We start from the raw sequence: 16,354 nt of genomic DNA, 5'->3' as shown, positions 1-16,354 counted from the left end.
CCAACAGTCTCCCACTGGAGTTATTTGTACGGTAGCCATTAATTGTCCAGTGTTTCTCTCCACATCTTTTAGAAGTACTGTTAGGTATCAATACCTGCTGTGAGATGTATTCATACATGTATGATTAAGCAATCAGTCAACAAACAGCATGTCCATGAAGTATCCTGTGAACCAGTGTTAGAAACTCAGATATATAGGCTAACTGCCAAATGGCACCTTAAACCTGGGGTATTGTCACCACAACGGAATGTCTGGTCGCCATTTTCCCCTCAGTGGAATTTCCTGTTGTTGTTATTCATTTCATTTATATACTTTATGTTTCAATGAGAAAATCTCAAAGCAGTTTGCAACACATTGAAACATCAAATGAGCAATCCAGAATAAAACAAACTCAAATCTCAAGGAAAAATATTTCAGATGCTTCTCAAAGTGACATTTTGCTTTCCCCATATTTATTTACCTACTTAATTTATATAGCTGTCCCATAGCAGATACTTCTGACTGTAGGAAGTCAGTGTGGTGTAGTGATTAGAGTGTCTGCCTAGGACCTGGGAAATCAGGATTTCAATTCTAGGTGACTTTGGGCCAGTTACAGCCCCCTAACATACCTCACAGGGTTATTGTAGGGATTACAGTGGTGCCCCACAAGACGAACGCCTCGCAAGACGGAAAACCCGCTAGACGAAAGGGTTTTCCGTTTTGGAGGTGCTTCGCAAAACGAATTTCCCTATGGGCTTGCTTCGCAAGACGAAAATGTCTTGCGAGTTCCTGCGGGGTTTTTTTCCCTTTCCCCCCCTTTTCCTAAGCCCTAAGCCGCTTATCAGCTGATCCGCTGATAAGCCGCTTATCAGCTGATCCGCTAAAAGCCGCTAATCCGCTAAACTGTCAATGGGCTTGCTTTGCAAGACGAAAAAACCACTATACGAAGAGCCTCACGGAACGGATTAATTTCGTCTTGCGAGGCACCACTGTAACTGAAAGCAGGGTGAACCCCAGAAATGGAAACAAGAAGAAATTCCAACGAAAGAAGAATGGCAGACGAAATTAATGGACTATGCAGAATTGGACAAAATGACAGGAAGGATTCGAAACCTGCAGGACCAGAGATTTACAGAAGATTGGAAGAAGTATATGAATTATTTGAAGAGCAACTGTAATCAACAAATTACGCTAGCAGGACTACAAGAAGTTTTGTAAGGAGAAATATACGAAATGTTACAAAGTAGAAAAAGATAGAGATATTGGTTATGTGTTTGAAATGTAATAGGGAAGATAAGAAATGCATACTGAGAGATTAGATTGGAAAATTTTCAGACAGGATTGATGGAAGTCAAAAATTTGAATAAGATGTAAAAGTATGTTTAATTACTGTTGAAAATGATATGTTAAAAAAACTAATAAAAAATTATAATGGAAAAAAAAAAGAAAGGGTGGACCATACTCCTTGGAGAAAAAGGTGGGATATAAATGCTTACCTGCTTAAGAAAGCTGGAGGGGACAGCTAGAAGGAGATGTCAGTCACCAAGCTGGGATCCAGAAATCTCTATGTGGTCGCAATTGGACCTGTGCCAGTCACAAAACACTCTTGGCGCCTGACAAATTTCCAACACTACTGTGAACCTATGTAAATTTTCACAAACGATGAGATCACCTTCTTCCAGGTATGCTAACTTTTCACATGTTAGAAGGTTGCTAGGGTTTTGTTTGCTTGCTTTGCCTGGAATGACCCACTCTAGACAAGACAGTGCAGAAGTATTATTTCTGCAATTTCAAAAATCAGCCACAGTTCTTCAAATGGAGAACCAGACAGCCTGTGAATTCAATCTGCTTCTAAACTGATGACCATAACCCCAAGCTACAGCAATATAAGGAGATTTTGCTTTAAAGGTAGTTTAAAATTTAAATGATATTAACATGTTTCGGTAATTTAAAAATATCTCTTCTAGGGTAAACCCAAATCCCAGTTTACCTAAGTGTTCATTTGTAAAAGAATTAAGAGAGGTTCTAGGGTGTTTTACTATGTAAAGACTGTAGAAAATCTCTACAAAATGGATTGCTGTATTTCATCATTATCTTGCTATGCTGAAATATGAAACAAAAGAAAAAGACTGGTTATAAACCCTTCCTGGAAGTTTTGGGATCACAGCAGACTCTTAAAAGAGAAGATCAAAGCTTCTGCTTTCTGAAAGCTGTTCTACATGTCATTCTCTGCATATTTCTATAGTGTGGGAAATGTGTTTGAATTACACTGCATCAAGACACTTTATGTTTTAATAAAGATAATACCTCCCGTTAGCCCCAAGCAGTCAGAGAAGTTGCATCACTGTGGGACCTAAATAATACTAGAATGAAGGCTCAGCTATCTTGTTCCATTGCTGACTTTGGTAGATTTCCCCTTGCTCAATTGCAGGGGAAATGACACACTTCTAGATATAGCTAGAAATCCATTTTATACCCCAAGTAAAAAGTGGTGAGAAGAAGCACAAGTTTACTTTTTTTTTTAAGTTAAGTATTATGCTATGTGTAATGGTTCTAGGGGTTGCTCGTGCGTAAATCGGCGCCATGCTTGGCTGAGTTACCTGGGTGAACCCTTTCTGTCCGGACAACCACTCACCCGTGGCTGTCTCAATCGCTGGCAGAATCCGTCAGTGGGCATTTCTTGAACTTCTTCCAGCAAAGAAGCTCTTTGACGCCTAGTCTCCGCCTACTCTCCCTGCGCGGAAGCCTTCTGAGCAGGGAGGGTGTGGGCAGCGGAGGACCCATGCTCTCCCCGCTGGTCTCCGGCGAGGAGTCATGGAGCCACCTCGCCGATTCCCCCATCTGCCCCGCTTCTCCACTAGTGTTACGCTGATTTCCTTCCCCAGAAGATGGGCTGCTTCTCTCCCTCCCGGTACACTCTCCGGAATCCCTCTGGAGCCCTCCCTCTCCCTCTGGCTCTGATGGCAGTTCCCTGACACTATGTTTTTAATTTTCAGGAATACTCTAAGATATACAATTGTACATTTGGTTTTAAATAGTTCATGATGCAAGGCGCCCCCAAGGGGACACTAAAAACAGTCCATTTCTACCCCACACCCAAGAACTTGGGGAGGAGTCCAATGGACCTTTACTAGCCCCAGAGTCCAGGCAGTAGATTAAACAATCTTCTTGCAATTATTCAACCTTGGCAGATGAGGTACAAGTGGAAGAATGGCATTGCTGGGCAGGTGTGGTTAAGACCAGTGGGAGAAGAAACCAGAATAGTGTCCTAGATATTCCTGAGGAAGATTAAAAGGTAGTCCACAATGTTTCTGGGGAGAGTGCTCGCATGAATAGCAACAGCAGCAAGGCCTGACCTGAATGCCTTGGAGGGAAAGCCTGCCTGAAGATGACCACAAGAGACATTAGCAAAAAGCAAGAGAGCTCTTCTGTCTGCTAGGGAATATTTATTTCCCCCTAGCACCAGCTATTTTCCCCAAATGAAGAGTACCAATTTACCAGGGCAGGCCATCCTGGGAATGACTTACCTAAAAGGCCCATCTTAATACTGGAATTATTGGAGAAGAAGCACAATGAGGCAGGAGTCCCCAAGAAATATCTGGTACTTGCACCTTGCAGGTTCACCACCTGAGGGCATGTTCCAGTTGGCAGAGTGGGTGCCTAAGTCAGATAATTATGTTCTTTGCCCCAAGACCCACATGGTCTAAAGGTTTGGGGATCCGTGAAATAAAAATTGCCCTAGATTAGGCACTGAACTACCAGTTATACCCATTGGCCTAAAATTTGTGTTAGAAACTCAGGTATGTAAGCTATTCGCCAAATGGCACCTTAAACCTTGGCTGAGGTTGCCATTACGGAATGTCTAGGCACTAGGTTGCAAAGCAAAAAATGAATCGTGTATATCATCAACATTAACATATTTAACAATTCAGTCGTTCATTTTACCAATTACAGTAACCTCCCCCCCCCCAAAAAAAACCTATGAACTAATACTGCAAGGGGGGCAGGGAGGGAGTGGGAGAAACACCTTTTGGGGTGCCCTGGCCGGCCCAGCATGGCTGCTCCCAGGCACCCAGCAACCGCCTCATGAGAGACGGGAGCATAGGGATGGGTGAGCTTGCACGTGTAGGCATGAGGGTGAACGCACTTCCTCCTCTTTATCCCTAGGCACATTTGCTTGGAAGTGAGCCCCACCTCATTGAGAGGGGCTTTCTTACCCATAAGAAAGTGTGCCTAGGATTGCAGTTCTCACAGCAGTGCTGAAGCAAAGTTTGCTGCTATGTGAGTCATCTGGCTTGTGCGACAGTGCAGAAGCACAAGACATGTGTCTTTGGCTGCATCCGAGTCACCTGGCTTGCCTGGCAGCGCCACGGTGCCATTGGCCAAATGGAGATGTCAGTCACCAACCTGGCATTCAGAAATTTCAATGTGGTTGCAATTGAACTTGCACCAGTTGCAAAACGCGGCTGGCACCTGGAGAATTCCGAACACTGCCCAAGATAACTTCACACTTGTTGGCCACATGAACCCATGCCTGTGTATGGACTCTATGGAGACAATGGGGGTAGGGGAAGGTTTGAGGTGCTTCTCCTCCAGTGGAATCACAAACATGTTTGCACACATAAAATGGCCGGATGCCTGGAAGACAAGAGGGGATGCATTCCGACAATCTCAAGCCCCACACAAAGGCCACTACACCAGAACCAGGAAACCATGGTAAATGGCTTTAAAAACCAGAACTTTATATTCTAACTTGTTTAGAAGTCATTAACATGGCTTACCAATCTGAACATAACACAGAGTTATAGGAAACTGAAGACATCCTGGCTTGTTTCCCAGATCACACAAAAAGAAGAGTGGTTACACAAGCCCTGTTCAAATTTTGGCTTAAGATCTTTTAAATTATTATTTTCTCCCATTTATATTCCACCTATATTTTTTCATAGAACCTAAGGTAGTGCATATGTAGTTCCTAGAGAATCTCTCATTTAGGCCTGTACCCAAACCAAACTTGCTTAGCTTCACCAAAGTGGTAGCCTTCAAACCATATATGTCTTGATACATGCAAAGATATGATCACTGGAATATGGCCACGGACTCAACATCACTCCATGCAACCTGTCTTTATAGCTCCTTCTGCCAGCTAGTGTTCATTTGGGCAGGGGGCACACTTCTCATGCCACCCTCCTCAAACCAGCCCTGTGTGCCTTTGTGAGAATGGGATCTGATCAGGTCCCAGCCTTGCAAAGCCACTCAGAGAGGGCGGAATGAGAAGGAACCCAGCCTTGCAAAGGCATGGCTGTTGCGTCCATCTCATGTGCCCTCCTAGAGCAGCTTAGCGAGGAGTGTTACTGTACATGGTGGGGTGTGGAGGGCAAATGGAGCCCGCTGCACCAGGCTAGTCATTGCTTTGGTGACAAGGACTGGGCTGACACGGCAGACTCCGTTTGCCCACTGCAACCCACCATGGAAATACTCCTCACAAATCCACTTGGGGAGGGCCCATCAGAAGGATCAACAGCCATGTGCCCTTCAATACTGGAATTAATGGGCACATAGCTGTTGCTCTCTTCTTATTCTGCCTTCCTCTAGCGCTCCAGTGGTGATGGCTGGCCAGGTGCAGTGGGCTCCTATACCATCTTTATTCTTTTCCCTCATCTACTTTCCCCTTCCATTCAGTAAGTAAACAAACAACACAAGACCAGCCGCAATGGAGAGAGTCCAGCAAGACCATAGGCTTGCAAGCAGGCTGCAAGACCATAAAAATGCAGGAGACTGTTGCAAAAAGATAGAGTTCTCCATCAGACCACTGGAAGCTAGTAAAATGTATGGAATTAATTACAAGCCTGACACACACACACCTCTTTAATTTTGTTTTAAATATTTCAGGTACACACTTCCTTGGCCCACATTCATCTAACCCAGTGTGCTAGCAGAAGCCAGTCCAAGGCCAATGGGGCTTCCCCAAGTCTCCCTGCCCCCCAGTCTGATCCACAGGATCAAGAAAACTCTCAACAGCATGTAGGGGGGAGGAGAGGAGGAATCATTCAGTCTGGCAAGCAGATATTCTTATGCTGATGGAATGAACAGAAGAGTATGATGTTGAATTCCTCCCATTGCTTTTTATGCAATATATTCCACAATATGGGGAAAATGTAGAACTGAGCATGCACTGTACACATTTTAAAAAAGATTGACAGCATATTCTCTGGTCAACACACAATCACTCACCATTCATATACAAAAATGTCACCAGAGATAAGAACATTTATTTAGCAAAGAAAAAAAGAACCTTAAAGAGGCAGAACATTATATATACATATATGCAAACATTTCCAATCAATTTTGAAACCTATGTAAGCATCTCTATTATCAATGTGAGTTAATATTTGTTTTGTTCTTGCTCTGTTAAGCCACATTTACTCCCATTAGCAAAGAAAGAACCATGAAAAAGTGACATCAGGCTGAAGCAATGCATGAAGGGATGGCTGTATCCCACAGCAACAGAATTAAGTAACTGGAATCAGCAACAATAACCACAGAACATCACAAAACCAGTTGACCTATATTCCAGCACTCTACACTGTCCCTGGGTGACCCCATTACATCTCACAGCTTTCAGAAGCACCTGTACTTGACATCCAAAACTTTTTCCTTTCATCTAGTCTCTCATGTCCAAGTGCCCCTTTGATTTTTTCACTTGGATGCTTTGTTGTCATTACAAACTCAATATGCCCATGAATGAGCTTATCTTTTCTCCTAAGCCCCCCTCTTCTTATCCACTGACATCATCCACCCCGTGGGAAAGGCACATAGTCATGATTTTTATCCTTCATCTGCTCATTCCTTCAACTCCCACATTCAATCCATCACCAAATAGTAACAATTTCCCCTTTCACAAAATTACATGATTGATGGTCTATGAGGTTTCATAGGGTTCCAACTACCATGGACACAAAGAGAACCTCGCAGATGGTGGCATCTTCACATATCTGAGGCATTCACGCCTTGGGTTCCACCACCCTCAGCAATCCAAAGGTCTACCATTTCCCCACATAACTCTGCCCTTTCTCCCTTGCTGCCCCATTATACCTGGAACTGTATCCAATAATGTTCTCTAATGCCACCTCTTACTTCCTTCATATTCCTCTATAAAACCCACATTCTCCATTAAGGCTTTCACACAATCACCTAGCTCCAAACCTAGTGAGACGAAGTTACATGTAAGTTTAATATGCTGCCTGCCACTCATCTCACTGGGGAAAACTCAGTGGAGCAGGGATCCATCATCTCATTATTTGCAAGTTATTATTTAGACACTGTCATCCATGTACATGACACTACATACAGTATAAAATTAGGAGAATAGTAATCTGAACAAACTCACCCACATTTCTCACAAGGTAAGGCAGTCATCTTTATTCACCCCAAGACAAGTCATTATTCAGTATATCATCTTTAACTCACATTTTCACTGCATTACAATCAATATAAAAGATTCTCATTCCTCCTCAATCATATTAATAGCAACTAAATTTAAAAGTGAAGAACTGAGGCTGAGAAACTGGAAGGCATTTTAGTACAAGCGGGTAATGTGGAGAGATTTTTAACAAGTCCTAAAACTGTGTTGGTTTTCATATCAACATACAGCCATAAGACTTTTCTATGCAACATATGCTCATGAAATTTCTGGAAAAATTAAACATTTTATTATTTGAAATAAGAGCAGACCAAAAAAGCAAACGGATAAACTGAGGATTCCCAGAATAATAGAGGTTACAAAATGAAGTTGGACCACCTACCTGACCTAAATTTTATTGTTTGTTTTTATGTTTTTATATTGCTGTAAACCATGGATATATTTTCCTGATACAACAGTATAGAAATATTTTTATAAATAAAATAAATTATAACTAAATATACCTGCAAGAGAAGATTGTGGGGATTAGTACCCAAAAACATAGCAGTACCCAAAACCATACTTCCAGTTCTGCCACTTTCCCCCCTATTAGATACCTAATTTGTGTGGTGTTTCAATTTAGATAGAAAATGTTCTTGGCTTAAAGGGGTATCAATCAAAATTATCCTCTCTGGGAAATAATTCTAGTTTAAGTTTTTAATTCAGCCTAATTAAGTGTGTTATCTTCAATGACTTACTGAGACTTTCCACAAACTAGGAAAATACACACATCTACATTTGGCCAGATTATACTAAAAAGTTTGTGATTGAAAATAGTAACATTAGGATAGGTGGAATTATGCTCTAAGTCCAAAGAAAAGTATGTGAGAGCACATAATCACCAGATGAAGTAATGTTTTTTTAACTTTAATTGTTTTTAGAATGTTTTTATTTTTATCTTTATTTTAAATTGTGGATGTATTGACTGAACTGAGCTCTTTTGAGAGGAAGGATGGGCTATGCGGTTTTAAAATAAAATAAATAAATAATGGTGTGTCATTGTTAAAAATAAACAGATCATAGCATGGTCAGAGCTTGAACTGGAGACTGCATGGGATAGTTGCTCTAGGTTTTTCAAGGTAAAGTATGATGTGTAAATACAAATACTTGGATCCATCTATGGAACCAAGCATTTCATAGATCACATTGGAAAACTTCATTTATTTGAGGCATTTATATCCTACAGTTCAGCTAGCAAGGCCCCCGAGCAACTTACATATCAATAAAAAAACCCCAACATAATTCCTGTGTTCAGGCTTACAATGTTAAAATGCATGACACAAGTAGAAAAAAAGAAGGGAGGAGGAAGAGAAAAACAAGCAAGCTAAAAAATCTTATTATAAATTTACGAAGTTCTTATAATAGCCAGCTCAGATGGAAATGGGCTGTTTACCCTTAAAAAAAAAAGACCTTATCAAGTCCCTAAAAATTAGTCTTATAACTCAACCTTTCTTTAAGGGGTTTTATGGCAGCTGGAAGCTGTTGATCCTATGATTCCTCCTCTCACTGCTGCCCCTCCTTAAATCTACTCTGCAGTATGGAGACCCATCACAGCAGATTTGAGGGAATGGCATAGGAGGCTACAAGGGGTGGAGGGATTAGAAAACACTATTGGAATCTAAACTGGTGCTGACTGTCCAGGAACAAGACCTTGGGGTCACAGTGGGCAGTTTGATGAAGATGTTGATTCGGTGTGTGGTAGCTGTGAAATGTGAATTACATTATAAGTTTAAAAAATGGTAAAGGTAAAGGACCCCTGGACAGTTAAGTCCAGTCTAATTCAACTATGAGGTTGCGTTTTCAGGCCAAAGGAGCTGGCATTTGTCCGCAGACAGCTTTCCGGGTCATGTGGCCAGCATGACTAAACCACTTCTGATGCAACGGAAACACCAACATAGGGATCAATATATGATAGGAATCAATAGGGGTTGAAAATAAAACTGCCAGTATCATGATGCTGTGAGGTCTATGCTGTGACTATACTTGGAATGCTGTGCACAGTTCTGGTTGCTTTGCTGCAAAAATGATACTGTAGAGCTAGAAAAGGTTCAGAAAAGAGCAAATAAAGTGATTAAGGGACTGGAGCAACCCCCCTACATAGAAAGGTTATAACATCTGCAACAGTTTAGTTTAGGAAAAATGGGAAGCAGGGGGACATAATGAATAAAACTATGTATGGTGTAGCAAATTGGACAGGGAGACGCTTTTCTCCCTCTCATAATTTTAAAAACCAGGACCATTCAATGAAGCTGACTGCTGGAAGATGTAGGATGCACAAAAGAATGTCTTCAGACAGTGCATAGTTAAACCATGAAATTCACTCCCACAAGAGGAAGTGATAGCCCTACCTACTATATGTTCTACCTCCATTGTCAGAGGCAGTATGCTTCCAAATGCCAGGAATCACAAGTGGCGAGAGTGCTTTCGGGCTTCCCACAGGCATCTGGTTAGCCACCATAAGAACACAATGCTGGACCAGATGGGTCTTTGGACTGACTGAACAGGACTTTTATTATGTTTAAACTGATTTATCCTACAATGTATTCATAGATTTTGTGAAATACATTTAAAAGAATTTGGGAATTAGACTCATTTTATTGATTCAGTATAGGACTCTATTTGTTTTTATCCCTGTTAGATATTGTAGAACTTTACCACTACTTAAATGTTGGGGTTTGTGAATGAGTGCACATCAGAAAGTTCTTGAGTGGTAATAGGATTTAGCATATTCATAGAATATAAATCTGGACTCTAAAGACTAGTTAGTGAATTACTTTCTTCAGCAGAGCTGTTGAACCATCTTACTTTTCTAGACTGAATATGTAGGTGCCAGGGATTCTCCCATCATATGGCTAGATTGCCCATAAGAACTTCCCCAGTCTATAATTAATACCAAGTTTACTCTCAGGTCAAAACTGAAGACAATTGCTATTCCTTTTAGCAAGCACAATAAATCTCTCAAATTTTGCCAAGAAATCATCCCATAGAAAAACCATGTATTTTTTGCAGACTTGATTGAATATGGAATAGTTTATTACACTTGTAAAGTTTAAACGTAGAAATATGGGTTTCAAATATAAATTCTACAGAGGAAACAGCTTATGAACTACCAATGACATGCATAGTGGACATTAATCTGAAGCACCAATGATTTAGCCCAAGGCCAGCCTGCTGCAATCAAATGTTCTATATCAATCATTTTAGTTCAATATCCCCCCACGGAAAGCCCTTTTAAAGACTTAAAATTAGTACTGCTGAAATCTTAAGCATGTATACCCAGAAATAAGCACTACCAAGCTCATTGAGATTTACTCCTAGGTACATCAACCAACATTTAAATCATGCTTGAAAAACAAATATGCAGTGCAATCCTACATGTAACTTACCTAGAAGACTGAAAAACCCTTCACATTTAACCACTCTTTTTTTTAAACCAAATAGGATTAAGATAGATAGATAGATATAGAAATTTAAAGGTTTTATCATCATTGGTTTCTTGTACCTGAGAGAATTGCTCTCTTAATCTTAATTCTAAAATTTTATTTGAAGGACCCAAATAATTTCACCTGTTCTTTTAATATAATTCTTTTGAAACACTCCTAAAGCAAATTTATTTGTCCACTTGAAAAAATTAGAGGAAAATGAAGTTAGTTTGGTATTTCAGCTGGTAACTGAGGGTAGGAAGACATACAGTACTTCTAGATTTCTGTCAGTGAAATTTTAGGCATATCTCTACTCAGAAGTAAGCGCCATTGAGTTAAATTGGAATTATTCCCAGGAAGCAGGTATAAAAACTGGCTCAACTCAGAGCTCTTTCATCCTTTATCACCGAGAAGGTTTATGCCAGTATCAAGCTTCCACACATGTCCAAAAGATGAATAATATATCCAATATGTTATTTGCAGTGAGCAAAGCTCATAAAAACAAAATTGCTCAAGATAGTCAGAACACAAAATAATTCTGCATCAGTTTTTCTGCTTACATTCTGTACTTTTTTCTCTGCCAATACTGACAGATTGTGGTTTTTTTCAACCCAGACATACATTGTTTCACATAGTGTGAAACAATATGTATTACATACTTCAGTCAATGAAGAACCATTGACCACACTTATGGCTGTGAACAAAGATTTCATACACAGCAAGCCAACAGTTTCTGAAGTGCAGGGTGTGCGTTGGAAAAATACGAATGGTGACAAATATAATAATAAAATAAAATTTCATCCTAACTACTAGATTGTGCTAATCTGCCCCAATAAAATATAGGAAGATAAATAGATTCACTAGATCAGAGTCTGAAAACTGAAACAATTTCCAGGAGCATGATGCAGACATTTTAAAAAGATAAGCCTTAACAGTGGCCAGCCGCACCCCCTTCCCTGTAGGCAAAACAACGAGGGTGCATGCAATCTCTAGAACCAATTAAGTCAAATTATTGAAATGTACTCTGATTTATTCACATGGCCTTCACTGGCACCAAATTGGTTTAAATCCAGGTAATCCGGCTTAATTCGTTTGCAGATCATGCTGTACTGCTACACCCACTGGCTACTTACCAGCCGCAGTGCTGAGTAGTAAGGTGGCAGTGGAGAAAAGGAGCAATAGCAAAAGGTGCTGCAGCAAGGCGGTCATATTTGAAGAAATCCAGGAGGGTGGATGACAATGTGTAGAATAATTTTCTTTTAAAACGCCAGCAGGAGGAAATCTCCAGTCTCCAAAGAGTCTTAACCCTCTTGGTTTACAATCCAGTCTGAAAGGGCAAATGGCAGATGAGAGGAGCAGCCTGACCTCTTACTCCATTACACGGATCTGTCTTCATGTTTCAGGGCTCGCCTCCCAATCGGCAGATGAGAGTTTTGGTTCTCAAGCGAACATACGTGTCCTTTCACCCCAGCCGGCGGTCATCTTTCGCATACACTATATATATATATATATATATATATATATATATAGTATACTATATATATATAGTATACTATATATATATATATATATATATAAAAAACCAGGCTTACTTCCCACGCTTCTTCGCAATATCAAAGCACTGCACACGTTGCAAAGGAATCATATCCGAGAGGTGTGGAGAGGACGAAGCAAAAAAAAAACCCCCACGATTGTCACCTTACAAGCAGCTTCCTCGATCCCCCAAAAGGGCAGACACGGGCAGGCATTTAAAAGGCCGAGGTATGAGGAAACCAAACCAAAAAAAACAACAACCCCAAAACCACCCGGATTTCTCTCTGCCGTCGTCTCTTTCCTGAAATGTTATTTCCAGTCACTTGACGTTTAAAAACAAGGCGGCGGCGGCGGCGGCGTCTTCGAGGTGAGGGGTTTTAACGGCGTCTCTCCCCATGACGAGTCTTTGGAAAGAAGGAGAGAGAGAGAGAAATCGTCAGGATCCGCTCCTTTAGAATTACACGAAGGGAGGGGGGGGGAATAATAATAATTGACGGGAGAAAGGGAAATATTCTTGGCGTTTCTCGGGAAATGAGGGTGTCGTCGTCGTCCCCCCCCAACCAGCAACCCCGAAGGAAAGAGAGGCCTTCTTTCCTCAGCCCACACCCCGACCCCCAATACTGGAAAAGGCTTCGAGGGGGTGAGGGAGGGCGGCGAAGGAGGGCGCCCCCTCGTCTTCCCCTCACAAAGGCTTCCCCCCTTCCTTCCCTCAGCGCCGGCCAAGCCCTCCTGGCCGCCCTCCCCTCACACACGCACGCACACGCACACGGTCTCGCCTGCCCTGCCTTCGGGGGCGCCTCCCTCGGGCCCGTTTCTCACGCCTCCCAGTCGCCGGGCGGCTCGGGGCTCGGCTGGCAGCTGCTCCCTCTTTCCCCCCTCAGACCAGACACAAAGGGGAGTCGCTGCTCCAACTGCCAGTCTGAAGCGCCCGGCCCGCGGGCGCCACCATGCCCCGCCCCGCCCCGCCCCTCATTGGCTGGGAGCCGACGCGACGTCGACGTCCCCCCCCCCCCCAACAGCCCCTCTTTCTCCCGTTTCTCTCTCTCTCTCTCTCTCCCACCGAAGGTTCTGATCCGCGCGCGGTTGGGAAGCGGCGGTCATAGAGAGGCGGCGCTCCTCCCGGCAGAGCGGCCCCCTGAGGGAGGGAGGTGAGAAGGTGTTGACGGAAGCCTTTCCGCGCCGCCATGTTGCGGAGGCTCGCCAGACGGGCGGCCCGGCGAGAGGGGGAGCTGCTCGCGCCTCTTCCCTCTCTTTCTGGCTGCCGCTGTGGGAAGGCGCCTCCCGCGGCCCTTCGGCGCTCCGCCTGACGCCGCTCTCCCGGTGGACTCTCTCCCTCCCAGCTTTTTATATATTTTATATTATTTCATTTTATTTTTTCCAATAATTTTTTCATTAGGTTTTCCACAGTGATAACACAAACCACAAAGCAAAATGATACACAAAAACAGAAAAAAGGGGGAACAATAAACAGATAAGCAATAACAACAAACTTAATTCTTCACAAATCCAACCTTTTAAACGTCTTGGTTGACTTCCTCAAATCCCTCCCTTCTGAGTTTCCTTGTAATTAAAAGTAGCAGCTTTCCAATATCATTATTAAACTAAAACAATTTCCAATTATAGTCCCATCTTATTCACTTAACATCCTAAATCCCATTTATTTAATTATAACTTAGTTTAATCCTAGCCCTATTTGTTTCTTTCAAGTAGTTTCTAATTTTTTATATTACAATATTTATTCAAATAGTCCTTAAATTTCCTCCAGTCCTCTTGAAACTCCTTTCTGGTCGCGGATTCTTCCAGTCAGATCAGCTAGCTCCAAAAAATCCATCATCTTCATCTGCCAGTCTTCCACTGTTGGTAGTTCTTGTGTTTTCCAATTTTTAGCAAGTAATATATTGTTTTATTTCATCCTCCTCATGAGTTTTCTTGGACCTTCTCTCTGCCTGCTTCAAGACACCCACCCCCACCAGTACAAGTAAAATCCTGGGTTGGCCCACACACGAGGCAAGGGGAGGCAACCAGCCTCAGCTGGCAGGATCCTCAGGGGCAGGCAGGATCACAGAACTGGAAGGGATCTCCCAGGGTCATCTAGTCCAACCCCTGCAATGCAGGGGTCTTGGCACCACCCCAACCAGTTTGGAAGCAGTGCTGGATTTATGTATAAGCTAAACAAGCTATAGCTTAGGGCCCCACTCTCTTGGGCCCCCCCCCCAAAGAAATTAAAGGGAAAAGCAACCGGATGTACATTTCCAAAATACATGATAAAAAGCAAATAAAATAAAAGCTACATACAACAGCAGTGTTTTGTGTTGAGTAGGCTCCTTTGGTATAAAATATTACTGGTTTGCTCATTTCTATATATAGGGTATGGGACGCGGGTGACGCTGTGGGTTAAACCACAGAGCCTAGGACTTGCTGATCAGAAGATCAGCGGTTCGAATCCCCACGACAGGCTGAGTTCCTGTTGCTCTGTCCCAGCTCCTGCCAACCCAGCAGTTCAAAAGCACGTCAAAGTGCAAGTAGATAAATAGGTACCGCTCCGGCGGGAAGGTAAACGGCATTTCCGTGTGCTGCTGTGGTTCGCCAGAAGTGGCTTAGTCATGCTGGCCACATGACCCGGAAGCTGTACACCGGCTCCTTCGGCCAATAAAGCGAGATGAGCGCCGCAACCCCAGAGTCGGCCACAACTGGACCTAATGGTCAGGGGTCCCTTTACCCTTTACCTTTATATATAGGGTGCCTACATTCTGCATGTGCAAATGGCTTGAGATACTTCTTAGGTCCATAAATTACCATATAGCATATATTCAATACAAAAAACAGTGACAATTTGTTGCTGACAAAGGACAGCTGGACATTACCTTCAGTAGCTGAGGGCTTCATCAAACCGAAATACCACCCTGTTTGGAAGCATACCAGACCCTGCTTAGCTAGTGCTAGCTAGCTTTATACCCCACCATTGGGGGATGTTATTGGGTTGTTTTTATTTTGATTATATATGTATATTGTGGATTTTATGTTGATCTTTTCTGTGAGCTGCCCCGAGACCTCCAGGTATAGGGCGGTATATATATTCAATTAATAATAATAATAATCAGATCTTAATTACCGCCTTATTCCTGATGTACATCTTCACTCACCTGCTCTTCCCTAGAGGGGTGGGTGCCAAATTGCATACCGTAACAACATTTCTCCGATGAAAATAGGGACATCCCATTCCATAATAATGTTATTAGTTATACCCCGCCCATCTGACTGGGTTGCCCAAGCCACTCTGGGAGTCTTCCAACATACATAAAAACATCATAAAACTTTTTTTTTAAAAAAACTTCCCTATACATGGCTGCCTCCAAATGTCTGCTAAAGGTTGTATAGTTACTAATCTCCTTGGCTCGAGGGTGTGTAGTTGCATAACTACATACCCTCCCAACATTTCTCTGATGAAAATAAGGGATGTCCTAAGGAGAAGTGAGACATGCTGGGATCAAATCAGAAACCAGGACGGCTTCTGCAAATCTGGGACTGTCCCTGGAAAACAGGGATACTTGGATGATATCTTGAAAATATCCTGAGGTGGTGCTGAGTGAGTCTCATCCAGAAAGGCACCCCAAACCTCCCACAGAGTTATTTGTACAAGAGGAAGAAGAGAATTCACTTGAGAAGATCAGCAGACATTTTCCTAGGCTGCATAATTTTGTAGTGTGTGCTGCCCATTTTTAAAAAGTACATTTTAGTTCTTGATCCATTCTCAGGCTTCAGAGCAATTTGTGAGAGTAAGACGCTTTGAACACTAGTACAGACTTCTCACTACATAGGATCAGGTCTCCACAAATGTAAAACGTGTTAGTGTGCACAAACACACAAAACCTTCCTGGAAAGAAAAGAGCTAAATAATTACTGCCGCAGACAAGAGACCAAAAGTCTTCTCGTGTCACCCTGGGGGTTTCTTCCTTCTGAT

General features: G+C 42.4%; 1 protein-coding gene across 2 annotated transcripts in view; it reads right to left on the bottom strand.

Moving 5' to 3' along the window:
- Positions 1-12,387, bottom strand: part of BMPR2 (bone morphogenetic protein receptor type 2) — a 99,361-nt gene extending 86,974 nt beyond the window's left edge. For both annotated transcript variants that reach the window (XR_013839151.1, XM_079976982.1), the window contains exon 1: positions 11,994-12,387. Coding sequence is in view for 1 of the 2 variants with exons in the window: in XM_079976982.1 (XP_079833108.1) it covers positions 11,994-12,069 (76 nt within the window). In the remaining variant the exon portion in view is untranslated. The remainder of the gene's footprint in view (positions 1-11,993) is intronic.
- Positions 12,388-16,354: the final 3,967 nt, after the last annotated feature.

This window comes from Podarcis cretensis (assembly GCF_951804945.1).
Source record: "Podarcis cretensis genome assembly, chromosome: 1".
Classification (NCBI taxonomy): Eukaryota; Metazoa; Chordata; class Lepidosauria; order Squamata; family Lacertidae; genus Podarcis; species Podarcis cretensis.
The sequence above is the reverse complement of the archived record's forward strand: the minus strand, read 5'-3'. Positions and strand labels throughout refer to the sequence as shown.